Source organism: Cebidichthys violaceus, unplaced genomic scaffold, assembly GCF_023349555.1.
Source record: "Cebidichthys violaceus isolate CVI_PGR_0920_01 unplaced genomic scaffold, fCebVio1.0.p SCAF_14, whole genome shotgun sequence".
NCBI classification, from domain to species: Eukaryota; Metazoa; Chordata; class Actinopteri; order Perciformes; family Stichaeidae; genus Cebidichthys; species Cebidichthys violaceus.
The window spans coordinates 6362434-6388957 of record NW_027176307.1 but is presented as its reverse complement, the minus strand read 5'-3'; the positions used below and the strand labels follow the sequence as shown (position 1 = coordinate 6388957).

The 26524-nt window shown below is 40.6% G+C and overlaps 1 protein-coding gene across 1 annotated transcript; it reads right to left on the bottom strand.

The window, feature by feature from the left end:
* Positions 1-5965: 5965 nt before the first annotated feature.
* On the bottom strand, positions 5966-18392 carry LOC137870788 (hormonally up-regulated neu tumor-associated kinase homolog). The gene is made up of 11 exons (XM_068708238.1): positions 17895-18392; positions 14056-14178; positions 13715-13884; positions 11492-11547; positions 11209-11347; positions 10927-11054; positions 8868-9003; positions 8325-8502; positions 8138-8221; positions 7271-7556; positions 5966-7176 (listed from the first exon to the last, which is right to left on the bottom strand). Exons 1-11 carry the CDS (start codon positions 18153-18155, stop codon positions 6386-6388), a joined length of 2352 nt encoding a protein of 783 aa, XP_068564339.1. The 5' UTR covers positions 18156-18392; the 3' UTR covers positions 5966-6385.
* Between the last annotated feature and the right edge of the window lie 8132 nt (positions 18393-26524).

Below are 26524 nucleotides of genomic sequence, written 5' to 3'. Positions count from 1 at the left end.
CGTTCTCGTCTCACAGCCTAAGGATTTAACTGCCCTACCTAGATCCATAGCAGTGAGACATCTTGATGCAGCGGTAACAGAAGCGATCAGACCCTTCTTCGACCAGAACGATTCTCCTGATTCACAAAAGAAATGAACGAAATGCCTGTACCCGTCACAACTGAACTGAGAACTGGAAAGAAGATGCTACCAACGCTAGCAAACAGCACAACTCTGCTAGTGGAGCTCAGAGTCAAGGTGAGCTTCGGAGAAAGAGAAAAGAGGGACACGGTCTTCTGCAAGGGGAAAACCAAACCAACTCTAGATATGGAGGTTTAGAAGTATGTTAACCCTGATGTGATATTTACAGGAATAACTTTGTGTTTACACAAATATTTACACATATAAAAGTTTATGCAAGTTATACTCTGCTGAGGCTTTGTATGAGTGGAATAGAGCTTTTTTACAAACTATTGTAAAATGGGTTATGTTTGTACTGTGAGAGGGTACAGTAGGTCCCTCTTCTCAGCCACTGTGTCCTACATATTTTTATCTCAAGAAATATTCTGTTTCAATCCATATTTCTTGGTGTTTAGCCTTCAAAACAAAATTTTCACTGAGGTTAAAAAAAACAACCAAAACTGTTCTCCTGCATGCAACACACAGTAACAGCAATCTAACAGCATCATTAATGACAGTTATATAATCCTAAATACCAGTGGCGGACCATGCATTTTATACCTGGGCCTTCTGTGCTGTCCTACTAGACTTGAGCCATGTCCTAATAAGCTCATTATGACGCCACAGCTATGGTTATTTGTTTCTAGGGGTGTAATAATACACGTATTCATATTAAACCGTTCGGTTTAACAACTGAGGAAGACAGGAGCTGTGCAGTGAGAAATAAATTATAATGTAATTAGTGTAACCAAGCAAAGCTGTTAAAAGACAACAACTTGATTGATTATGTATATATATATTTTTATTAATGGGACTTAACAGCCCATAAACTTTGGCTTTGTATCAACAAGAAAATATTGGTCACATATGAATAGCCTCACACATGAAGCCTATGTATACTATAAAAGCTTAATATAGAATTAAAACCAGTTGTACACAGGTAAAGAGCCTAAATAAATTACTGTACTGAGACATGTTGTCCACCTGGCCAACTGTAGAATGTATGATATAATAAAACTAAGAATACTTAGTTTTTTTAACAAATGGACATCTACTGTCATAGCCTGTCTAACTGTGAACTATATTATCTGCCAGTAATTGATATGGCATTATGACATTCACATTGAGAAGATACAGCATAACTTGTAATACAGTGCAAGATTAGATGGTCAGATGTCTCTTGATAAGGTTATCATGAGCATACAAGCTCCCAATCTCCCTCTTCCTATAGCTAGCTACTCCACTGATAAGTTGCTAAACACTGGCTATGCACTAGCCTAGACAGCATGCTAGCGTCATTAGCATGTTAGCATCGATCGCTAGCTTGATATTATAACCATCACCATGTATATACAATATGTAGCCAGACCCAGACATAAATTATACATCAAGCTAGTTGACATCTGTCACAGTCAGATAAAATATTGAACTTGAAGATCTGAAGACTGAACTCGTGAACTGTTTTTTGATTTGTGGAGAAAGTATTTTGAGTATTTTAAATATAAAATTACTCCACTCTAAAGTATTTTGTTACAAATTACGTTAGATTTTTTATCGGCCCTATCAAATACAAATTACAAAATACTCAAAAGTAATTGAAATACGTATTTCAAATACAAGTAATATAAATACTGCCTATCTCTGCTTGTAGTGTATTTGTGAAAAAATATTAAATTATAAAATAGCTATAACTTTGTGATTCTGTTTAGGCCAGCAGAGAAGGCTTAGCTGGCCCTGACTGCCCACCACTGCTAAAAACAAAAATCAAGAATATTCTCATGTATGTGTGTTGGCTTCTTAGCTGTATGTTGCAGTGCCTCATAGTCCCACAGATTGTTCTGTCACTTTTTAATGATATCATCTGCGACTTTCAAAGACTTTTTGTGTCTGTTGAGATACTTTTTTATGACATACAATACTAAGACTTTGTTTAATGACATACAATACTAGGACTTGTACAGAACTTTTTAAAGGCATACAATACTGTGACTTTGAATACATTTTTTATGACATACTATATGAGGACTCTTTAATATAGTACATTATAACTTTTCTGTGACATTCTTTATGACGTACTATCCTATGACATTTTTCATGATATTTTTTATGATTGAAAAATGTTTGTCAACCACTGTGTGTGTCTGAATACTGCCACAATAACTGTAATTTGTGTTTTTGCTAACTAGCTAATGTTAACATTCTAACGTTTAGTAAGAGTTCAAGTTGAAAGATATGTAGGAAGTTTTGACATTGACATGACACTTTTAGCGTTTTTAAACGGATTTCTGGAGGACATTTCCAGAAAAGCTGGACATCGTATCAAAGGGTCGGTCAAGCCCACAGCTAGCAGCCCTGACCCAGCATGGAAAAGGATTTGTACGAACAGTAATTCTGGCTGACAGCGGTGAAGAAGCGTTGCACATTTTATGGCTAAGAATGCGTTTCATTTGCAAATGAGCTCTTGGTGTTTGGAGCTGTTTTGAGCTACACTACGCTAACCAAGGCGGCTCTACGACAGGACACGCACAAGTTACATGCTTTTGAAAACGTTTGGAGAGACCGGACTGGACTTTTTAAGTGAAGAGCAGCTGTGGTAAGTTAACTGATTTTGCGTCTTTACATCTGCAGTAGCGTTTCTACTGTGTTCATTTGTCTATCGTGTCGTTTTTATGAATAATATGAATGGCTCGTGCTCTAGCGCCGCAGTGTTGCTGGATTGATTTGTTGCTTTGTTGTCATATAAATATATGTGACTGGTTCTTGTGAGTTTTTCTTGTCATTGTGTTAATTACATTGATTTGGACTATATGCATTGTCCATTAATTACGAAGCATCCCGTCATGCGCGGGGTTATTGTCCGGACAATTGAATCCGTTCGGGCTGTTGTTTCCCCGCTAGTTTAATCCCCCTGAAGACACGTGTGGTGCCGCAGCCTCAGCTGTTTTTTGTTACGGGTTCAGAAGTCACAACGCCTGTTGTCTGTTACGTGAGCGCAGTCCACCGAAAACATTATATTTCCCACAATTTAAGTATTTTTTTTTTGTATTATTCAAACGTATTGTTCGGTTCTTAAGCCTTGTACCGAAAGGTTTAATACGAATACGTGTATTATTACACCCCTAGAAACAAATAATTACCATAGCTGTGGCGTAATAATGAGGTTGTTAGGACATGGCTCAAGTAGGACAGCACAAAAAGCCCAGGTATAAAATGCACGGCCCCCCACTGAGTCAGAGTGACCTGATTCTCTAATCAGTAACTAGCTCATCCCCGAAATGACAAACATCAGAGGATGCAGTAGACATGTCCAGGCATGTTTGTGCCTTTCACAATGCCATCAAATCAAACACAGATGCATGACTAACTCCTGGGGACCACAACTGGCTGTCTTTATAGCGTCTTACCTAATGGTGCATGACAGTGGCTGAAACTTTAATACAACTTAACATACATTCTTTCACATTACCAACTGAGAGCGGGAGAAACTGAACCAAGTTTGTGTGGACGCCACATGGAAGAGGTTTGCCTTCAAGGCTTTTTGCAGGAAATCACCTTTGGTATAGGCAATAAACCTACTTGGTTAGGTTTAGGGAGAGATACTTTTTTGGGTTGAATACAATCCCTTTCTGGCAGAACGCCCTGAAGGTCAACTTTTCCCATGTGCAGAAGAACATTTGTATAGCCGAAGCTCAAAGGTGAGAATGCATCTCAGGACGAGAGAGGAAAAAGTACATGGAGAGGTATGTGCTCAACAAGAAAACTGCTTAAAATGACTGCAGAAGTAACTAAACCTCCTGAAACCAGCCTAAGCTACAGTGTGTTAATGTCATGCACTCAAAGTTGTTTAGTCCAAGTACACGTCAAGGCTCAAGACATATCAATTTGTTTTAAGAAGCAAATTAAGTCTTCCAGGTCTCTGGAAGTCCAAGTCTTAAGTCTGCCTGGAGTCAAAGACCCAAGCCAAGGTTCCATGGTTCCAAGTATCTCTGTTAATTATTGCAAGATTGATGCACAGTTAAGAATGAGAAAACAATTCAGAAGTACAGACTGATGAGTTATGGGTTGGCTCTTCGTTCTGGTTATGTGGAGCCTGTTGGAGGTCAACTCTGTGATTGAAAGCGCTCAAAAGTGAATGTCATTGGTAACCAGCTGTGATCACATGGAAACATGTTTAATGTTACTTTTACAGGTGGGTGCTCTTATGACATGTTCAATATAGCATGCATGTAAATGCAATGTTCCTGTAGCATGGAAACGTCCCAATGTGCAACATGCATTATTAATCAATTTTCCATACCTTGTTTGTCCAATTCTTACGCACATGTACCTTTCAGATTCAGTCTGACTGAGTTCAGGGGAGATAGTGGATGCTTGTTTTGATGACTAAACATCTCCAGCATTCATACAAGCTTTTAAAATTATTTTTGGTGGGTCCCCTGCATCAATGCTAAGAAATATGTAAAAAAGAATAAATAATGAATAAAGAATTTATGTCATTAAAATGACCTTAACTGGTTTCTGGATTACTCCTCTGTATATTTTAGGCTTACCTTGGCAAGTTGACCATTAACCAGCCATTCTTGTTTAGTGTATTGCCATTGTGCAGTGTGATTGTGTTTGTTTGTCTGATACAGTATCAGAGCTTACTGGTTCGTATTGTTAAGTAGTCTGACAGGTAACTGGAGTTGGGGATGTATCCACCCCAGTGGGTTCAATCTGTCCTCATTAGGCACACGCAACATGAACCATACCCCAACACGCACACACACACACACACACACACACACACACACACACACACACACACACACACACACACACACACACACACACACACATACACAAACAGGTTTGAGTATCAGGTAACAGCCCCTCAATTATTTAGCAGCCACGAAGAGCGCCACAAAGCAGCAACCAGATTCCTCCACATCCTTGTATATTAATAATCCAGAGACAGTGACATGAGCAAAGAAGAGACAGGGGCGTATGAGGGAGAAGATGCTTGTCAGAGATTTTGGGGTACAGATTTTTTAAGTTAGAATTTTGTGGTATGAATTAGTTTTGCGGTAGTATGACAAATCATTGAGCAAGCACAACTGACATTCTCACAGTAGTGAAAATTGGTTGTATGGTGAAATTTTAAATAGAGCTTCAAATCTGTGTTGTTGGTTGCTTTATCAGTGTAAAAACAATGTTTAAATGTTATTAAAATGTGTCAAAATTGTTTCCAAGTATATGTTACCAGACCTCACCATATCCATTTTGGTGCTTGTCCATACCACAAAACACACTACACATTGTAAATTAAATAATGAAATTAAATGAAATAAAATAAACGTACATTTCACCTAACTTTGTGATGTGTTGATGTGTAAACTAAACCTTATAATGTAGTAAAACATGGCCACAGAGACGCTACTTTACTGGGAAGTCTTAAAGCTTAGGAATGCTCCAACATTCCAGCCATTTAGTCCCTTTTCTGGAGGCAGAAAGAATCCATATTTGGCTGAAGTGGAGATATCACAGCTGAGCATGATAGGTTGAGACAACTCAAGTAAACATGACATGTCAAAACATAAGTCTATTTTCACCCTAAAAAATACTTATTTGAGCAATATTTTTGCAAAAAAAAAAACTTGCCACTAAGACACATAACAACACGATAAGGTAGCATTGAGACTTGGGGGTGGCTGTAGCTCCGTGGGTGGGTTGTCCTCGAACCTTTCTTGCCTCCTACTGTATGCAGGTTGAAGTGTCCCACAACAAAACGCGAAACCCAAAGGTTTAAAGTTCTGTTTTACTTTGATTTTCAATTTTAGTACAAAAATGTATTAAAGGACAATGAATACTATTGGAACCATACATCTGTGTGCATTCTGCACTTCACATTGGGATGGGTGGAGATGAAAATGGAATTCCACAGGAGGCAAGTCTTGCTATCAAAGGCTAAATTAAAATTTATGAGCTTAGAGTTAGAATTTTTGGCACTGCAGCATATAGAGGATGCATACTGGATGCTGTTTGTTTGGGAAGGAGCCATATTGTGAGGATAATAATAACTTTAGCATCTTTTTGTAGCTGCCATTACACCTGTTCTACAAAATGTCTCAACACAGTTCTCAACTGCAGCCCTATATTTATTCAGTATTTCATACGATCCAGCGTTATCACTCTCAGTATCTTCTCTTCTTTTCTAAACTTTTTTCTGGCCACTATCACTGCCTTTCTATGGGAGGACACGATACTCCATGCTGTGTAGCTGCTTCTTGCTATCTGTCTTCCTCTGCAGAGCTGTAGGAAGCAGTGGCAGATTCAGGTCCGCCACCCGACGCTGGAGAGATGAACGTAACTGAACTGAGTTCCTCTTTGCTCCATTCAGCCCTCCTCCTGCTGTGCCTCGCTCTCCTCCTCCTGATGCAGACAGATCTCTCCTCTTGCCCTTCTCCTGCCTGAGACTCTTAATGACCAAAGTATTTTGTCTCTGTGAGGGGAAGGCGGGAGGTTTAGTACCATTCACCAGGAGTCCTGGCGGCCCGGGTCGAGTCAAACCTACCCATGTCATCTTTCTGCCTCGTCCATCTTTTAGCCCCACGTTGCGCAAGCGGGGCAGTGGGGCAGAGGGTGACATCTGTGTCGTCTCCGTGCCAGCCAGGTGGTCTTTGTCTGAGGAGTGTGTGGCGTGGGTGTCGGCCTCCAGGACTCCCATCCTGGGAGAAATGCCGTTCTTCTCTGAAGAATAGAATGTCTGCAGCTTCTCCAGACGCTCGTTGATGCTCAGGTGATGAGAGTGGTCGTCTTGGTGGCGGTTGTCATGGAAGCACTTTGACCCAGGGTCTGCTGCCCCATCTGATTGAGTTGTCCTGAGCAGATGTGTATGTCGAATTGGCCTCAACGCGCTGCTGTCTCTGATTGGCTCAGCGAGTAAGGGGACTTGGCAAGGGGCGGAGTCACAGAGTTGAGATGCAGAGCTTTTAGGAGGAGAAAGATGGACGAGTTCTCTGTCTCTGAACACAGACACTGGAACACAAACATAGAGAGACAGTAAAGTATGTCACACACTGCACTGTGAATGTGTGCAGCTTTTGTTTGTCTGTATGCTGTAAATACTCACCTTCGGGAAACAGCGTCTCTCTGGTGTCCAAGCTGATGGCGATCTCCTCATCAGTGGCCCCATCCTCTGTAGACTGAGGGGCGGGGGAGGGAGAGGGAAGACGAGGCGGTATTGAGGGGGAGGTAGATTGAGGAAGCTGGGGTAGAGATGGGTTCTCCACATCCTCTTGGTGGTCCTGTCTGTGCAGGTCCTCAGTCCTCTTCCTGTTGATCTGACATTCAGTTGTCTGTTGGGCTCTCAGGGGCTTGCTGGACTGCTTCGATCTTTTTTCATTGGTCGGTTCATTCTAAAAACAAGCATTGATTAGTTATCAGGAGGCCCAAGAATATTTTCTACACAAAGACGAGCACAACATGGACATCTCATATCACTTCCTTCTAATACAGCCACAACACTGCATTTACAGTTTAACTTCAATTGGCTATTTGCTGCTATTTTTGATATTATTTTACTTGGATGTTCTGTTAATTCAAACTGAATTTCTCTGCATCAGTGATCCACACCATTGCACTGGGTGGTATCTTCTTTCATTACCTGCTGAAGATCCTCCCCCCACGAATGCACCATTTCCCCCTTGTTTTAGTAACATTTGCTAAAGTTCTCCAGCAGTTCTGAAGAATTGTAAATGAGCGCTTTCATAAATAATGAGTGAAACATATATTTTTTAGATTTATATCTTCATAGGATCAGATGGGTACTGGTTTATTGACACAAGCAGAGTAGGGGAAGCCAGATAGTACGAGTGATAGACTAAATCCATTTCTTGACAATAAAAATCCATATTCCTTATTAATGGGTGCATGGCATTTTTTAACATATCTAAATTATCACAGTATTTAAGTTTATGATGTAATTGATAAAAATTACCTGTTGCAGAGTCTTTGATTCAGAATTATGCCTTTCTCTCCATGTATTCTTGCTCGGAAGACTCCAGTTGTTGCTCGCAATTTTCTGCCAAAAAAATGATTTTTAGCTGTTAAAATTTCACTGCAAAACATGAGAATGGTTGTAATTTTGACTCACTTGTGTCTGTGTGTGCTTAAAAGTAAGGAACCTTGCTGGCCTTGGCTCCCTTCTGGCTCCTACTGAGCTTGTTGAGCAGCAGGTGATAAGAGGCCATGATGGCAGAGGGTCGGTTGATGGTGAGTGTGTGTGTGATTTCAGAGAGAGAGTAGCCCAGTGTCTCTGTCATGTATGCCAGCACAGACGAGTTGAGATCCTCTGGACACAGCCTGGGAAATAACGAGGGAGGGGGAACAGTTACAAAGATAAAGTTTGAAGAGTGAAGCAGAGAATGTTCGGTTCACTAAGGATTTGTTGAATAGAAGGACCAGTAATTGAAGGATTTAGTTTGATGATTTCAACTGTGAGCAGAACAGACCTGGAGCAGTTCTTGCATCATTCGTTATAAAAGCCTTCACTTCATACTAAAATACATATGATAGAACCTTTTACAGTATATAAATGAGTAAATTCTGCTAAATAAAGCATTAAATGCATGTCAGATTGTTACATCTACATACAAGGAATATATGCTTGTATTGCCTCAGGGTATGTTTGTAGTGTCAAAGTGTAGTCACACAGTAGATCACTGTACCTGTTTTTATGAGAGTGTGTGTGTAGTGGTTTCTTGGCAGGTCCCTCGTTGATCCATCTGTCCTCCATTGCAGCCCTGACACTCGGTCTCTTAGCGGGGTCGGGCTCCAGGAGAGACAACACAAACGACACCGCACCTGAAGCAGGAGCATTGATGAATCAGTGTTACATTTGTTTTCTTCATTTTCAGAATTTAAAATGATCAGATTTCTGTATATGGTTTGGTTTATATGCTTGTTGCCCAGGTAACTTGGATCAATTGTGTGATTGTGCAGTTCCCATCAGTTCGACAGAGAGTTTTAGCCTCCGGCCCGCTTTGATTCACTTTTCCTCTTAGCATCGTTTTTGTAAAAAAAAACACAAAAAAAAGTTGTGGAGACAAGAAAAAATAGCTCAAAGGAAGGTGACAGGTTTTAATGCTGGTTTACATGCTATAATCATCTAGCATAAATTACCACATACAGAAAAAGCTGACACCTAAGCATGGTTTGGTGGCATTCATCATGGTTCAGTCAAAACCACACAGGAATAGTTGGCATTCTAAGCTCAATCAACTGAGGTTATGCTAAATGGACCTATACTTATGTATAAAGTGCTTCACCATGCCTCATATTCAGCCATATAAGGCTCTGGCCTGCTCATTGGGAGCAGTTTTTGGTCAGTGTCTAATGAGGCTAACTGGCACTTTTTAGGATTTGTTCATGCACAGTTTGTACTATTCCTGCCTGGCCAAAAAGGGCCAAAACTAAAAGAGCAAATGTTGCACAACTCCTTAAGACTGACAGACTGATGTGGCTCATTGTGACTTCACTGAAACAGTATCAGAGAGGAAACCGTGGAGAGAAGCAGGATTTCCTCAGAACCAAATCAGCCTGTCAGTCTGTGACATGGAGCTGTGCTGTGACAGCCAAGCAGGGTTGATAGTTTGACTCCAGATGAGGAGTCCTGATAAACTCCTGATAAACTCTACAGTCTGGAGAAGCATGTGGATTCAAAACAGGATGGTTGCCACTTTCACAGATATACAAACCAAGATTGCTCCATTCAATTCAGTCAGGGTAAACTCAGTTTATTTGTTACTGAATCAAATGCCCTATTTCTTGATTTTAATAAAAACTTGTGGATGGAATATAATAGAAAATAGAAATAGAAACAACTATATAGTAGAAAATAACATGACCTCACCACAACATGGCAAAACAAACAAAAGAAAAACTACTAAGAAGAAAACTAATGAATGAGCTAATGGAATAAACAGGTCAGCCTGACAAGAATTACTGTGGCAGAAGAAAAAGAGGACTGGCAAAAGTTTAGCAGAGTTTGAAAACAACAAACAATCCCATTCAGGGGCAGGATGAAGTCTGAAAGTAGACGTGGATGTCTGAGACGCAGGCCTAGCAGCGATAGCCTCAAATGCAATCTTGTCACAGCTTCAGAGCTTTTAGAACCGTGCTTGTTTTCCCTATGGTAACAGGAGCTATGTTTGTTTGTGGTGACATGGCACCATGATAGAGTGTAATGGAGTGACTATTTGTGGAAGACAGACCAAAATAGTGACAATAGGGCCACAGTGTGCTTGGTACAGAACAACTGGAGGAAGTAAGAAATGAGTGAAACATCTTGGCCCTCAATTCTCTATCTCATGACAGAACTGTGAAGACTGAGTCCCGGTTTGTGTTCGCAGAGACTCGTTTCCAAAAGCTGTTCAAACATTTCTCACAATTAACATCAACACACATTTAGGAGATAACATATCTGTGCATGGCTCAGAGTACTCAAGTGCTGACTGTGTAACTAAGGGAGGGTTTTACAAATGGAAATCCAAACAGTGTGGATATCTTTCACATGGTCTTTGATGTCTGGTAAATGTGTTTTTGCTAATTTATCATATACCAATTCAGCCGTACCTCTCGTTACTTTTCTGTATTTTGTTTTATTTTCATGTCATTTCTTAAGTCTTAGGTCTTTTAACCATATGTTGTTGAAGAAAATTCACTCTTCAGACATTTGTGCAAACAGAAAAACGTTAATGCAGTCTTTTTTTCAGTGAAGTGAGTTACCTTTGCTGATGTCACTGGGGATGCTGCTGATCTCTCCGTTGACCATCTTCTGGTGCAGCTGCTTGATGTTGAAAGGCTCGACAGTGAAGGGCAGAGTTCCTGTCAGCATGGCAAACATGCTCACACCCCTGTTCACACAAGCAGAATGTGAAGAAACATAAACACAAGATTAACACACAGAAATGCATTCTGTCATTTGTTTCAAACAGTAACAGAAATGCACACTCTTCCACACAATGAAGGAGCAAGCCTCCTCAACAGACACACATTTTTATCACTTACACGGACCAGACGTCCACTTTGGGTCCATACTTCCTGTGAGCTAGCAGCTCAGGGGCCGCGTAGGCAGGACTTCCACATTGGGTGTTTAGGAGCTCCAGAGACAAAGATTCAGCCTTCAGAGTGTTACTCAGGCCAAAATCTGTTTGAAACATCATCACTTTAACAGAGGAGCCTATGCACAGATGTACTAGATAGCTAAGACAGGTTCTACCATGGTGATCTGTCCAACACTGCATCAGTATACTGTCAGATGTCATTGCAAAAAGCAAGAACATCAACATACCCACAATCTTTATGTTGTTATGTTCGTCCAGCAGAAAGTTTTCAATCTTTAAGTCTCTGCAGAAGAAAATAAGAGAGAGAGCTGTCACAAAGAAATGTGTGGTGCACTCTAGTATTTTCATGAGCTCTGTCCTTAATCCTACAGGAATTTCTAAAGGGATTTTTTTCCTTTCTTGTTGTGGAGCACTTAAACTGACACTCTGGTGGTTGTTCAATTCAAGAACTCCTGCAGTGTGTTTAGCCTTACTAAGCCTTTTTTTGTATATTTATGGAGAACCACCTTTGATGAGACCAGACCCAAGACAAAACCCAAGCTAAATTTGGGTTGGGTAGAGCTCAGCATGAACAGTAAGTGGTAATTTGGAGAATACGTTTGTTTTAGACTCCTAAAAACCTTCACCCATCATGATCTTCAAGTCAAGCCAAATTGAAATCAGGCCGAAGTGAAGCTCTTCTTGACTTACTTGCTCTTCTCTCTCACAGTACTGTGTATGTGTTCACCTGGAAAAGTTGCCTCACTCCCCTTAAAGTACCCCAGCCTGAACACCAACCACACCGCCTGCTCTGAAACTACCCAGCTAAATGAAAATCTGCGGTTTGGAGAGAGAGAGATCCCCTATAAACTATAGCCTGGGAATCAGCCATGTTCCTTTCATCTGCCTTCATCTAACCAACAGACACTCCAGAAAACACTGCTCACACAACCCAAATGAAGTTCAAAGACAGACAGAGAAAGAAAGAGCGAGAGCAGACATTGTCATAAAGGAGAAAATGTATGTGGTAAACCTAGTGGATGTGGGTGGTAGGAGGTACATTTAAGCGCAAATTTTCCATTTATTTCCAGTTTAATCATCTCTGTGTGGGACTGTGGTGGAGAGTGTGAGTGCAAGGGAGTGTGTGCCAGTGTGCGAGCATGTGTGTGTGTGTGTGTGTGTGTGTGACAGGAGAGAGGTGCTGTTGAAGGGTTGAGAGCGCCATCGTTGAGGGACTTCATTAGAGAGGAAGTCCATGATGTTGTGATGATGTGTGAATCATGGCGCCGGCGCAGGATGATGAGGTCATTGCCTGGTAATCACATTCCCACCTTCAGAGGAGCCAAGGTCTTAAACCAAAGCCCAGCGCTGTGCATATTGTGTGTGGTTGCAGCGTAACTGTGTGTGTATGAGTATTGGGTCTCTAACACCTACACATACTAAAATGCCACTAAAATAACACTCTTAACTCCCACAATGCACTGTGCCATGCACGGTCTTTCTTGCAGCGTTTCCTCATCTGTCGACTGTTAATGCCCTGCAAACTACTCTTTGTGTGTGTGCATGTGTGTGCTCATAAGCGTGTTCAGCGTATGTGTGTGTTGGGAGCCAAACACATTTGAGTGCCTTTCTTAATTTTAACTTCTTTTGATCAAATCTCTAATTGGGCCAAGTAGCTCAAGGTAAGATAAACGTTCTACATCACATGCGCTTGATAATCTGACTGTATACTCAAGAAGCATTGACTTTGGTCATTGCATGTCAAAAAATGTCCAGCCATTAAGTTTAAGATTGTGCTAAATTTGTTAGAAACATGAGTTGTGTTTTTTTACATATCTAAATTACCATTGTTTCTAATTAATACTGAACAATACAAAAAAGATCTATTAATTATGTTTAATAGAAAAACACAAGCATACGTCACATATCAGAACTTGTACATGGCAAATGGTTTGGATCATTGATTAGTATCAGAATTACCATCCATTTATTGTCTCTTGATCAACCAGTTGATTAACTGATTTATTATTTCAGCACAACTACTCCATCGTCTGGATAATAACAAACAAACAAACATTATCTACATGCCCCAACACATAGCAGGTCATCCAAAGGCCAAACCCTGATCTGCACTTGTCTCCTTATTAAATGTTTGGTACAGTGATCGCTTCAAACATGACACAGACCTGAAAATGGACGCCGTATATCTCTATCAGTTATTTATGAATTTTTTCTAGAGGTATGTCTTATATAAGGTCTCAAGAAGTGTGGACCGGATACAATTTATAAAATAATGACTGGCTATATCACAAAAGAGACCAAATAAAGAAAAGGACAACTTCTGAGACTGAGCAAAGAATAAGAGTAAGTAACTCAGTATGAGATGTCTCTAATACATGTAGAAGAACTGCACATTGTGTGTGTGTGTGTGTGTGTGTGTGTGTGTGTGTGTGTGTGTGTGTGTGTGTCACCTGTGTACAATGCAGTGTTTATGCAGGTGTTCCACTGCAGAGAGGATCTGACGAGTGTAGCGCCGCACCTCCCTCTCCTCCAGCCTCTTCCTCTCACAGATCCTGTCCATCAGGTCTCCTCCAGCACAAAGCTCCATGGCCATGTAGTAGCTGTTCTCTGTCTCCAAAGTCTGACACACAGTTATTTAAGTGCATATTAATTGTACCAAGCTTATTCAACAGTGGCAGATATATAATAACCTTTTAATTACACTCTATAGGGTTAATGTTCTAAGACTCCATACATTATTTGGACTGTATATGCAATCAACACATATTAATGTGTGTTTTTATTTGTCTACCTCCAGCAGAACAACAATGTGAGGATGTCGGACCATCTGATGGATTCGAGGTTCTCTCTTCATGTTCTTCAGAACATATGAGTCTTGCCGCGCTTTCTTCTTGTCAATCACCTTAATGGCCACCTAACACACACACACACACACACACACACACACACACACACACACACACACACACACACACAGACACGTGCACAAGAGCAAAAGTTATGTTTGAAAGGGTTTGTTTCTTTTTATTAAAAGTCTGCTTCCACGTTGGGTAAACTGCTTGTTCATATGCGAACAGGACCAGAATCACACATTATCTCTAAAAGATGATTGGTGCAAACAATCCTCCATTACTGGTAGATTTCCCAGAAGTTGTGGCCCTCAAGGGAACTTAAACAATAATTGTTATGATAGTAGAATGTTTTGCTGATGATGATTGCAGAGCACACAGAAGAGTGTGAGGAGAGGGGCTGAAGCTGGAGCACAGGAAATCTGTGTGAGCAATAATATATCTGCAACGCAAGCACACAGTTTGAGCAAAAGCAGAGCAAATCCAAGCACAAGCAGGAACTAATTGACCTTAGGACAAGGTTTTGAGTGAAAGCATTACAAAATCTGAGTGAAATCAATAAGCCATGCTCTCAAATTGAAAGAGCACGCTCTTGAATAAAGATAGGAAAAAAAGCTCCACATTAGGGATCAGTGCTGGAAAATAGTCATTTCTGAATCTCACTGAACTGTCAAATAATAGGGCTATGTCTTGGCAAGAATCCGGCGATAGGATGCTAACACATTCTCACCCCAATGTATCAAATACCGACTGTTACGTGTCAGACCGGGGCAAGGCGCCTGTGTATGTGCTTTCTCCCCTCCTGCCTTTCTCTCTCTCTCCCTCCCTTGTTTTCTCTCCAGGTGCCAACAAGATGATTGATTTCCACCTGTGCAGTCATGCTGCTCCTTGGCTCCCACAGATTTCAAGCTGGCCAATCAGCAGAGTGGGGTCCAGAATAAAAGGAGGAAGCCTGAGGAGTTCACTCTCTTTGTTTTTGTTCTCTGACACGGTTGTTGTTAAATTGTTTAAGAAAAAATAAAAAGAGAGAAGCCGTGGACTGAACGAGATGTCTGGTCTCCCGACTCTGCTTATTCCTGACTTATAAAGTGCCCCTCATACACGAACCCAGGACGCTCGGTTACATAGTTTAACTTTGTCTAAATCCATTAGGATCATTGCCCGGTGCCACCTCTGTATTTGTTTTGGTGAAGCTTGGTCAGTGATCCTAAACTTCAAAGTATGACGATCTAGGTAACCCTCTAGTATCAGTTTTGGACACGTCAGTTATGACATGTCAATATACTCTTGTTACATGCGTAGTGTCTTTTCAAGATAAACTACTCTCTTCACAGGAAGTTAGGTTTAGGCCACAAAACGACTTTTTTAGGAGTAGTAAAAGCAGGGATGTCTGGTCAGGGGAAAAGTAAAAAACAAATAATGCTAAAATAAATCTTAATATTTCTCTACTGATCTGTGCTATAAATGTAATTTCTGGATTTATGTTCAAAATCGCTGAATTAGCACATGTCCTGTTCAAACGGAGACACGCGAGGTGAGGCAGCGACGAGCTGTGCCTCACCTCAGATTGCGCAATCCCTTACTAACTGGGTTGAGCGCGTGCCTTTTGCTTTCTCATTGTTTGTCACCACTGTAATATTTGTAGACACTTTTATTATATGTCCTTTCTTTCCATAGAATAGGTACTGTATTTCACGTTGATGTAGAACATATTTAGTGTTGCTGTTCTGACATTAAACCACAGTGAAAAAGCACAGAGGGGAGGCAAACAATACCTCTGCCTCAAAGAAGAGGGCGTGCGAGAGCCCACGGGTCGGGTTTATGCTTGTTCTGTCGTTGCTCTTCTTCTACACTTTTCTTCTTCTTCTTATATTTTGCTTTGACCACAAAAATATAAGATTCTATATACAAGCTTAAAAATGTCTCAAAACAAGGAAATATGACCAAATCAACAGCAATTCAACGTCGGACAGGTAAAGTAACCTTTTATGTGTTTGTTGTTCTCTTTATACATCCGTGGTTGTTACGCAGATTATCGCGGAATCTCACGATTTTCGCGGGTGGCACCCGCGAGTGCTCCGCTTCTGAAACGCTTCCGGTTGAATCAAATATGTACCTTACCTATGTGTGTGTGTAAAGAATGCTGATATGAAAAACAACCAGTAGTCAATGTGCAAGCTGCCAATTGAATGGTGATTTACGCTACTCTATTGGGTTCATATATTTGTAAATTTGACTTATGTAGTGTCAGTACCTCACCAGCCACGAACCTCACCTCACGTCACTGAGTAAAAGAGAGTGGGCAACTTGACTGACGACTCCTCCATGGGAGTGACAAGAGTCTGACGTGACAACATTTTTATTTTGACTTAGTTCCGCACAGGACTCGAATTGCGTCTCCTGGATTAAAGTCCTACATTTATTTGACCCATCCACCACCAGCTGCTCTGAGCGTGATAAGAATGCAGGTGTGTTTACATTGGCGTTAAAGTTAGTTGCAAGCCCGGGGATGACTCATTGGAAAGGAGAACGGGCTGCATGGTATTCTATGTAATGTAACATATTGTGATACTAAGCAATGTGATTGTGTTGAGCCCCTGTCTGCGACAAATCTTTGCATCTAAACTACTAAATAAAAATCGAAAATGTTTTTGACAATTAATACAGTATCACAAAACATTTTGATCCTCAAGTGTATCAATATTTTCTCACGCCCCTATCAAATAATAAGGAAGTCAACTTTTATACATTTATTTCTCTTAGTACTGGGAGGTTGGAGTCTTTCCCCTGGCAGCTATTTGAGTTCTCAACTAATTTCCCCTCAATGATGATGAAAAAAAGCATATAGCCTGGACAGATAATACAATTCCTAAAGTTGATATGTATTGAGAATTATTCTGCTGGTTCAGATGACAGTAGTTTGTAGATAACTAACCAGTTAACCACTTTGGGTGTGAAGGACAGTAAATTGTGGACAAATCTAGAGGACTAAGTTAATTTCCATTCTGTGTAAAAAAGTGTATGATAAATAAATGGAGGTCATTTTATTCAAAATTAAAAGGTCAACTGTGTTTGTACATTTGCAGTCTTCACCTCTGCAGAGGGTAACGAGGGTCAAGAGGAGCAAACACCACTGGAGACGGTTTTGGTCATTACTATAGCAACCAGGTCAGGTATACATGAGCCGGGGTCAGGGACTCACTGACCAGTAAAAGAAAGTTCTACATACATTTACACACACTCCAATGCACACTAGGTGGTCATCCATATAGTCCCTGCAGTTTAGAGCCACAACATTTTAGACAAAATCTAAAATATTTATAGCATGGTTGTCGTTTAACCTATTTGGAAGAATGAACCAGCAGAATACTATTACGGAACATAAATCATAACCGCAACCTTGTTATCATGTTTACATGGTATTTTATTTTTGCACTTGCCTCATGAATTAGCTTTTTTGTTTTTATAGAAGTCCAGATATATTTAGCTGAAACAGATCTACTTCAGACCTCTTTAAATCTGTTGAGCAAAAGTTCTGTTCCTGTAAGAGTCATGCTTGTGAAAAAAGTAATTAGAGATGGGTCTGTCTGTGTTTTTGTACACAATAATAATAATAATAATAATAATAGGCCACTGCCTTCTTTAAACACAAGTGCACATAATAATCAGTTACAAGTTATAGCCTTGTAATCATAATCGTGTGTGTGTGAGAGAGAGAGAGAGAGAGAGAGAGAGATATGTCTCTTCACTCTGATTCTCAACTCTGGCAGAAAGCACCAACCTTTTCCCCCGTGCCGATGTGCAGCCCCTCCATCACTTTGGCAAACGATCCCTTGTTGATCATTTTCCCCACCAGATAGGATCCCACCCGTTTGGAGTGGGGGAAGTTCCGCAGAAGCTCCCTGGAGACCTTCAGAGATGGCAGGGGCAGCCGCTCCTGGCCCGGCCCGGAGGCTTCCCACTGAGACCCGTGGCACTCTCCTTCGCCCCCTCCCTCTGCCACCATGTCCTCCGGAGCAGGCTTCAATGCTGCAGCTGGCATCCCGGACAGGGCCAGCACCTGGCATGTGGCCGCCTCTCACACACGCATACAATCAAATCCCAAAACAGGACAGTCCACATCGAACATACTAACACAAACGCACACACTGATTGATTGAGGAAAGGAGAAAGCTGCTTAAAAATCCTTCTTCAGGAGCAGGTGCGTGTCCTTGGATGCAGATTTGTTATCCTTCCATTCTCAGGTAAGTAGATCTATATCCTTTAGTCCTTTAGTCCTATTCTGTTATTTTTGACCTTTTACCAAATGCAGGTGTCTCAAAGTGTCTCTCTTTTGAATCAATGGCTTCTCTCCCGTTCTCTCACTGTTTCTCTCTGCCAGTAGGTGGATGATTAACTGTGCTCTTAAGCCAGCTCCAGTGATGAGGAGGACATTCTACACCGTAATTACCCCCCCCCCCCCCCCCCCCCCCCCCCCTCCCCATCCTTTGCACACACTAAGGTGCACACAGTACCTTCGTGTGTGCAGTTACACAGTAACTCTTCAAACGCTCTTACTTTACTTCCTGGGGTTCTCCTTTGAAATGTTGTTTTCTAATTCTGTTCGTTTCAGTTTCTCACCCACACAATCAGGTCATTTTCTTCACTGTGTGGTCAGATGAGGGAAGTTATGACACACTCATAAGAGAGGACTACAGCCAGCAGCTGTTAGTGTAGCACAAAGACTAGAAACGTAACAAAACCTAAAATCACAACCTGTCCTTTTGTTGCGATCAAACAAACAAGATTTAACATGTTAATTAATAAGCTTTAGAGGGGCTGGCAGGAGGATTTTATTACATTTCCACAAAGCTATGCTAGCTGTTTCCCTTTGTTTCTGCAGGCTTCATGCCAATGTTAAAATAACGGTCTGCTCCTGGTAACTTCATATTAACTGTACAGACATAGGAGTGCTATCAATTTCCTCAACTCTCAGCAATAATAAATACAAGCACAATGTAAAACTATTCAGCTAAGTAAATTTATTTTGCCTATATATAATCTCATACAATAGTATATATTTTTTTTTTCAAAAGTCACTTTTGAACGGGTTTCATTAGCTTGTGGGAGCAATCAAATTCATAATGAAATGAAATGTCCCTATCCATATTACCTTTACCAAATTTAATTGTTGGCCTCAGCAAGATACTTATCTTTTGTTTGGTCTGATTATGGTCTCCATGATTTTTGGTGAGTTTGCATTATTGTTTCAAGTAAAAGCCAAACTGGAGTTACCTGAAGTAAGTTGTCAAGTGATATTGATATATGATATAACACTGGAGAGAGGGATCAGAGGCATGTGTTATAACAGTGGTGGTCAACAGCAGTGAGGTTTTGTGCTGGTGAGTGATGGCCAGCATTGAAGTATGTCTGCTTATTTGCTACTGTGTGTATTAAAGTCTGTGCGTGTGTGAGTGCACACGTCAGGGTCAGATTGCAGTGTGTTGCTGCTCGATTCCTCCTCACTCAGCTGATGAAAGGAGGGATGGAGCCTTGTATCTGCCATGTAACCCAATACACACACACACACACACACACACACACACACACACACACACACACACACACACACACACACACACACACAACCTTTAACTGAGTGACTCTACTAGCCAAGTGAAGCTTCTAGAGTTACCTTATTTTGTTTTAAACATGTTGATACTGTATAATTTGGTTTGGCATTCAGAGCGCACACACAGTTGCAGCAGCCGTGACAGTTTCCTTCTCTTTTGTGTGCACTCTGGCGCCTTTAAACTTTGTGTAACCACTTTTCTCCCTTTAGGTGACCAAGCCACCATTTTAATAACGCAGGTCCAAACACATGAATATAAAACACACCCATATTGTACACTGGTATCAACAGTTTTTCCAGAATATTCTGTAATGAGCCGCAAAACACAGAAGCAGTCCACCATTAGAATCCATCAGTAGAATCCCAATGCTGTGAAAACATTAAACCAAAACCCTTCAAGTAAATCAGTAATATTCCTCCACAAATCAAATCTTTTTCTTCCTCCTCATACGCCAGGAGTCCTACACTTCATAAACGGGTCGGCCCTGGCCTGTGTGTGGGAGGAGGTGTTAACACACCCTCCCTAATGCAGGGGAAGGGTGTCAAGCTGTATTTCTGGCTCTCTATCGGACGGAGATGGAGGAGGAAAGAAAGAAAAGTATTAAGTGACACAGAGAGAGGAATTGGTTCCATGCCAGACAAAGTGACGGATGAGGGACAGGAAGTAAGTGACTAACAAGAGAGACACGAGTGAGAACGACAGAAACCGAGCTAAGACAAATTTGAATTAATAAGACCTCAAGACGTTTTTTGTACAACCTCCTCATTATCATGCTTAAATTCTTTGCAGAGGTGTGTGTGTGTGTGTGTGTGTGTGTGTGTGTCAATGTGTGTTTTCATGGTTCAGAAATGGTCTTTCTCACTGCCAAACACCACACTCTATTCATGTGTTTATTTATGCACAAACGTATATTTGTTTCTAAAAGCACTGTGTGATGTTTTTGAGATTGTGTATGCACCTACACACATGAATATATCAGAATCATTTACATATGTTGCAGTATAATTATGCATGTATACATAGTTGTGTGTGTGTGTGTGTGTGTGTGTGTGTGTGTGTGTGTGTGTGTGTGTGTGTGTGTGTGTGTGTGTGTGTGTGTCGCTTTGGGGCAGAGGAATGCTGGCTTGCTCATAAGACTTGGCAACCTTCTCAGCGGTCACACATTAAATGAGAAGAGAAACCCCCTTCTGCTTCCTGCCTGTAATAAATGGATCCCCAGCAACCATTAAGGCATATTTTAACACCAAATAACTCCCCAAAACCACACCAGAACAGACACAGTCGATCCCCACTCTCTTACTATCTCTCTCACTTTCTCTGTCTTCTACTCTGTTTCTTTCATTTCTTTATATTCCATTTTGCTTTTATAACAAATAAGAGCAAGAAGCTAAATATTCAAATCAGATATTTTGGGTGCCACAGTATGTACTTCACAGTTGTACTTTGTAGCCTGTTTGAGTGTTTAATGAGAGTTATAACTCTTCACAGTCTCAGTGAATGAGCAGCACTGATTCTTTTCTTTCCCCTTCTCAGTGGACCATTGACCATTTGTTTTGTGTTACATGGTGGTTACATACTGAATAAAATACAGATGGACCTCAGTAGCCTCACATAACCTTACCACTATAGTACTGATGACCAACTTCAGTTAAACATCAACATGATAGTTGGGGACATGACAGGAAGTAATGAGGAAAAATGCAGAAAAATCAAGGTTGAATTACTGCTAAAATAAGCTATGATAATCCTTAAGCCTAGGTATTATTCTGCTGTAGTTTTGTTGGGGTTCGGTAGCAAGTATTCTGTGCCCCTATGTCAGTACGTGGCCATGGTGTTTGGGAACAATTCCCATAACATCACGACAGCAATCAAATGTTCTGATTTGTTGGAAACCCTGGGCCGGGTTTTTCTGGGTTTTTCGGATGGAAAGATTCTAAAATCTAGCGTACTCTTGCTATTTTCTCAAGATTACCAACCCTAGCTTTAAATGGACTGACTATCACTATGAGAAAAGACTCAAAACTGATGCGACAAATAAACCTGTTGCATTCTGTTTATAGGACAGTCTCTGCTGTTATAAGGACACACTGCCCAGGAAGTTAAGTGTCTCTGAAATTCCCACATACTGTGTTTAAGACAGCCAGACACACAAATGAAAGATTCTGGGCATTATGCATATACATAGTATATACATACACAGTTAAAATGATATGTGTACAATCTGAAAGTTTTTTTGATAAATTATGCCTCATGTTATAAGAAGAAAAGGTGGTTACATAGAAGATATTCTATATTTTATATGAATATCTCTGCATAAAAACTGATCTCTTTATAAGTCCAGTCAATAAGAAGCCAGGGATATCAACTGGACAACTCTTGACAATTTATCAAATCAAAATTCTGACCTGATTCCGATTTATATTTATATTTCTTTGAGTCAAAGTAGCTAAACATGTATTGCAAAACATGATCCATGTGACTACACTGATTATTATACTTCTTGATGGTAATGAACCATTGGCCAACATGGAAACTTATTTGAAAGCTCATGACATGTTTGCATTTACAGTTTATCAAATGCAACAAGATATGATGCAGCCCATCCCTGTCACTATTTCTCTCTTGTGTCCACCTCATCACAGCTGCTGTCCCTGTCTGCCCTCCAGTGGACATAACAGACTGATGCAAGGACTCCGCTCCTAAATCCAACAGCTCAACTAAAGGAAATAATTTATCAGCAGATAAATAGAAAGGGGGTAATTGTCTCTCTCTTTCTATATTTCTTTGAAGAACTCAAGTTTCTCTAGTTCTTCACCTAAAACACCAATGAACTGTGATGGCAACAGACTGAGAAAACGTTTTGTATCAGTCCCACATCATAAATGCTTCCTTCCAGACTGCTTAACTTCAGAAAAATCACACAATAGACAAAAACACATTGCTTTACAAACTGTCAAGTCTAGCTCTCTTGCTTTACAAGGCTTCACTCTCACCACCTGCATACATAACCCACAGCTGAGTTAAACCAGTGTGTAACACGTGAACACTTGTTGTCTAAGGGTTGTTGTTGTTAAAAGGGATTTGCTTGAATGTAGGAAATAATTAACTGAAGTCAATGATGTAGTGTGAGTCACTCTTCACAAAATAACTCCTGCAGAGGAGTAAATAGCACAGATTGATGTTGTGTAACAGCGTGAGAGGATGCATGGATGGACTTTTAGGAGAACTACAAACCTGGTAAAACAGCTGATAATGAGAAGGAACGCTGACAAAGGTCAGAGATGAGAAAAAGAAGTTCAGATGCTTTTAATTAAGTGGTATTTTCTTTCCAGGATTTGACCTTGTTGTGATTATGTCACTTTCTGCTCGTGCCTCCTGCATCATCACTCATAGTTTTTTCATTAGGAAGGAGGGTAGCTGGCTGTCAATCCCTGATGACTTCATCCGTGGCCGCAACCTCCTTGATGTCAGTGACACCCGCCATGTCATCATCAGTCAGTGAGGCGCGGCATGCTTAACGTGTCATCAGTCAGCGCCTGCATGTTGCTGTGGCTTAAACCTCTCATGTTCTGTGGTTTCTGCTTCTCTGATGCTGATTGGAAAGGATTCTCTATGGTTTCTAAACAGACAAACAACACACTGCACTCTAAGACTTTAAGCTGCATGTCTTCCACATCATATACTGTGAGAGCAGAATACAGTCCAAACCATTCCTGCCCGCAGAAATAGTTCAATGAGATCAGGTTGCTTCAGTGCTGAATTCAACTAGAAATGGTGCTGAATAACCTCCCTAAACTGTTAGGGGAAGTGTATTTTGTGGAAACATCATGTGCCAAGGAAAAGTGAATTAAAGAAAGGGTAAAAAAAATAATAACACTAGTAGCATGCTTTGGTTTACGACTATCATGAATTCTTCACTCACGTCTAGTGTGGAGATGTTTATGTGTTGACCTATCAGGTACTCAGCATCACTTTTCTAACATTTCAAACGCAAAAGAGCTGTTGAGAAAACATAGTTCTAGAAAAGTAGATCCAAAAAACTGACAAGGCTCTAAGTCACTTGGTTAAGAAATGTGTGACTAGATGGCAAAACACTCAAATTCCTATATTTGTTCATTTATCTGTTCAGTTATAGTTCGTGTACATTTTGTCTATCTACACAATGGTCTAAATGCTTATTTGAAACATTCTCTGCACTGCCAGGAATATAATTTGTGAGAGTAGAATACAAAATTCCTTAATTTAATTAAAATTTATTTTTTGCCTATAAACTGTTTCATGTAAAGATAAAGGCAGCACATCAACTCCTTCTCAAATGGTTAAAATCTTTAAAGCCCCTCATCAACACAAATTACCTACATGTAATGACAAAATCTGTCCATTTTATCTGACTCGGTCTTTTAGAGTTGAGTTTGTGTAAAAAAAAAAAAAAGACTTTTGTATTCATTTTACTCTCTGTAAAGTCATTTTGTGCTGCATGAAAGTTCACTGTGTGCAGAATATTGTGGATCAAATACACACTCACACACACACACATACAATAACATGTCCATAAAAATGTCTTTCCCAGAGCTTCAGTCCATCACACTGCTAATCCCACACAATCCTGACCAAGCCTGAAATGGGAGTTTGTGTCATGGGTGGTTTAGAGGTTTTCTACTGTCAACAAAACACTGGTGAGAGAGAGAGAGAGAGGTTTGACAAAAATACAGAAAGAAAGAGATGAAAAGAGCTCACCCCTTTAAGCTGAGAGGCTGAAAACAGAGCGTTGTAACACCAAAAAGTGCACTCCCACTGCTGCTAATGTGGACCGTGTGTGTCAGTGCCTCAGCTGTGTGACCATGTGTGGTTGTGCACGTGCGTGTGAGTCTATGCATGTGTACGTGCAGATGTGCGTTTGTTTGTGTGTGCTGGAGCAGCCCGCTGCGCTGCTCCCAAATTGAAATGTGAAAGAAATGTGTTGGAAGGTGATGACAAGAGTGAAGTGAACCAGTCGTTTCCTGAAGGCCCAGGCCAGATGTGTCACACACAGTGCCTCAGAAAGCTGCAGCACATTTCTGTTTAATAACCAGGATATTTAACCAGAGGAGGCGGGAAGACGGCGGGTGGAACTGAGGCTGTGTGTGGGTTTTTTTGGTGGATGTGTGCTTACCTGTGAGCACAAATGTATATGATGTTAGTGTTTGCTGGGGAAATGTGTGTGTGTTTTGGTGCTGGATGGGATGTGTGGTTTATTACTTTAATTGGAGATTTTCAGACTTCAGCACTGCAGAAAGTGAAGGAAGGAAAGAGAAGAGGATCGAGACAGGAGAGAGAAAGAAGCCTGACAGACTTATGGCCACACCTCCGATCACCACTCAGGACACACACACACACACACACATACACACACACTCCCCCCCTCCTCTATTCCATACTGTACTCAGCTTCTGACCACAATGCCCACCACTTCCTCCAGGAGCAAGCCCTGGCGCCTAGAATAACAAAGAAAATATTCAGCTCCATACTGTCTGATGTCTTAATATTTCCAACCCCTCTGTTCTCATATACGCATGATTCATGGGTTATAACTTAGAAATACCATCAGATCCTTTTCCACTGATCCTTCTGCAGTTAAATCAACTTTTTGTGAAGGAACTGTAGGAGGAAATAATTCAGCGGTGATGCAGGTTCTTCTAAAGTCACTGTGGGTACAGTACATTTACTTGGTGAAATTTGAGTGGTATGAGACAATATTGTAAATTGAATTTCAAGTTGTAAATGCAAAAAGAAACTTTATCTCTAAAGAGATGACATACACACATGTATTTGTTGCCATGATTATTTTGTTTTAATGCCATCCTTTTATAACTGCATATACAGACAACCATGTGATGAACAGCTAGTATTTGTGATTTAAGACATTCCACAGAGAGCAGGGATTAATCAAACAACATATGTTCTTAAACGATCATCTTATATATCATCGTCTATAAGCAACATAAAAGTAGACAAATACAATCTTAACGTATTTAATCAGCTGATAAATGGATGCTTATTTAAAGGAACAGTTCAATATTTTGGAAGATGCGTTATTCACTTTGTAGATGTTGGATGAGAAGATCTATACCACTCCCATGACTCCCATTAGCCTAGCTTAGCGTAAGACTTGAAGCAGGGGGAAAAAGTAAGTCCAAATTTTAAAGATGCTAAAACTCAAAATACATTGCATTTCTGTTGTTTAATCTAAACAGAAATGTAAAAACAAAAATTAGTGCTTTTAGGTTTAGTAACATACTGTAAACATGTCTTGGCAAACAACAGCTGGGAGCAGTGACTTACTGGAGTCTTGTCTGAAGCCAGGCAATTTAGCTAAGCGCTAGGCGGACAGATTAGCTGTTGTTCGGGATACATCGTGTTAATAAATTAGCTTTAGAAGGGATTTTTTAACTTAAGAGAGTGGCAAGCTGCTTCCCCTTGCTTCTGGTTGTTGTGTTAAACAAAGGTAATCTCCTCCTGAATCCAGCTCCACTTAATACATAGACATGAGTATGGTATGGATCTTCATGATTAAGCAGGGATTTAGACTGAAAAAGGCCCTTGAAACTGTGTTGGGGGATGTGTTGTTGGCGGTATGTTGTTAAGACACCGGCGACACAATGAAATACAATCCAAGAAGTCCAGTTTGACTCAGTTTGAGCAACAGATAAATGTGTTTAAAGGCTTATCAGATGCCAACTTATCGCTTGTAATGCTTACAGAAATGATTTTACAACTTGGAAAGTTATCACTGCAGCAACTATTTTATCTTTTTGTTGCG

Excerpts from the sequence above, each read along its gene's own strand:
- LOC137870788 (XM_068708238.1), bottom strand. The coding sequence starts at position 18,155 with ATGCCAGCTGCAGCATTGAAGCCTGCTCCGGAGGACATGGTGGCAGAG. Across the intron at positions 14,179-17,894 it reads ACATCGGCACGGGGGAAAAG|GTGGCCATTAAGGTGATTGA; the intron begins GTTGGTGCTTTC and ends TGTGTGTGTTAG. Across the intron at positions 8,222-8,324 it reads AGGGAGCCAAGGCCAGCAAG|AAAATTGCGAGCAACAACTG; the intron begins GTTCCTTACTTT and ends TTTTTTTGGCAG.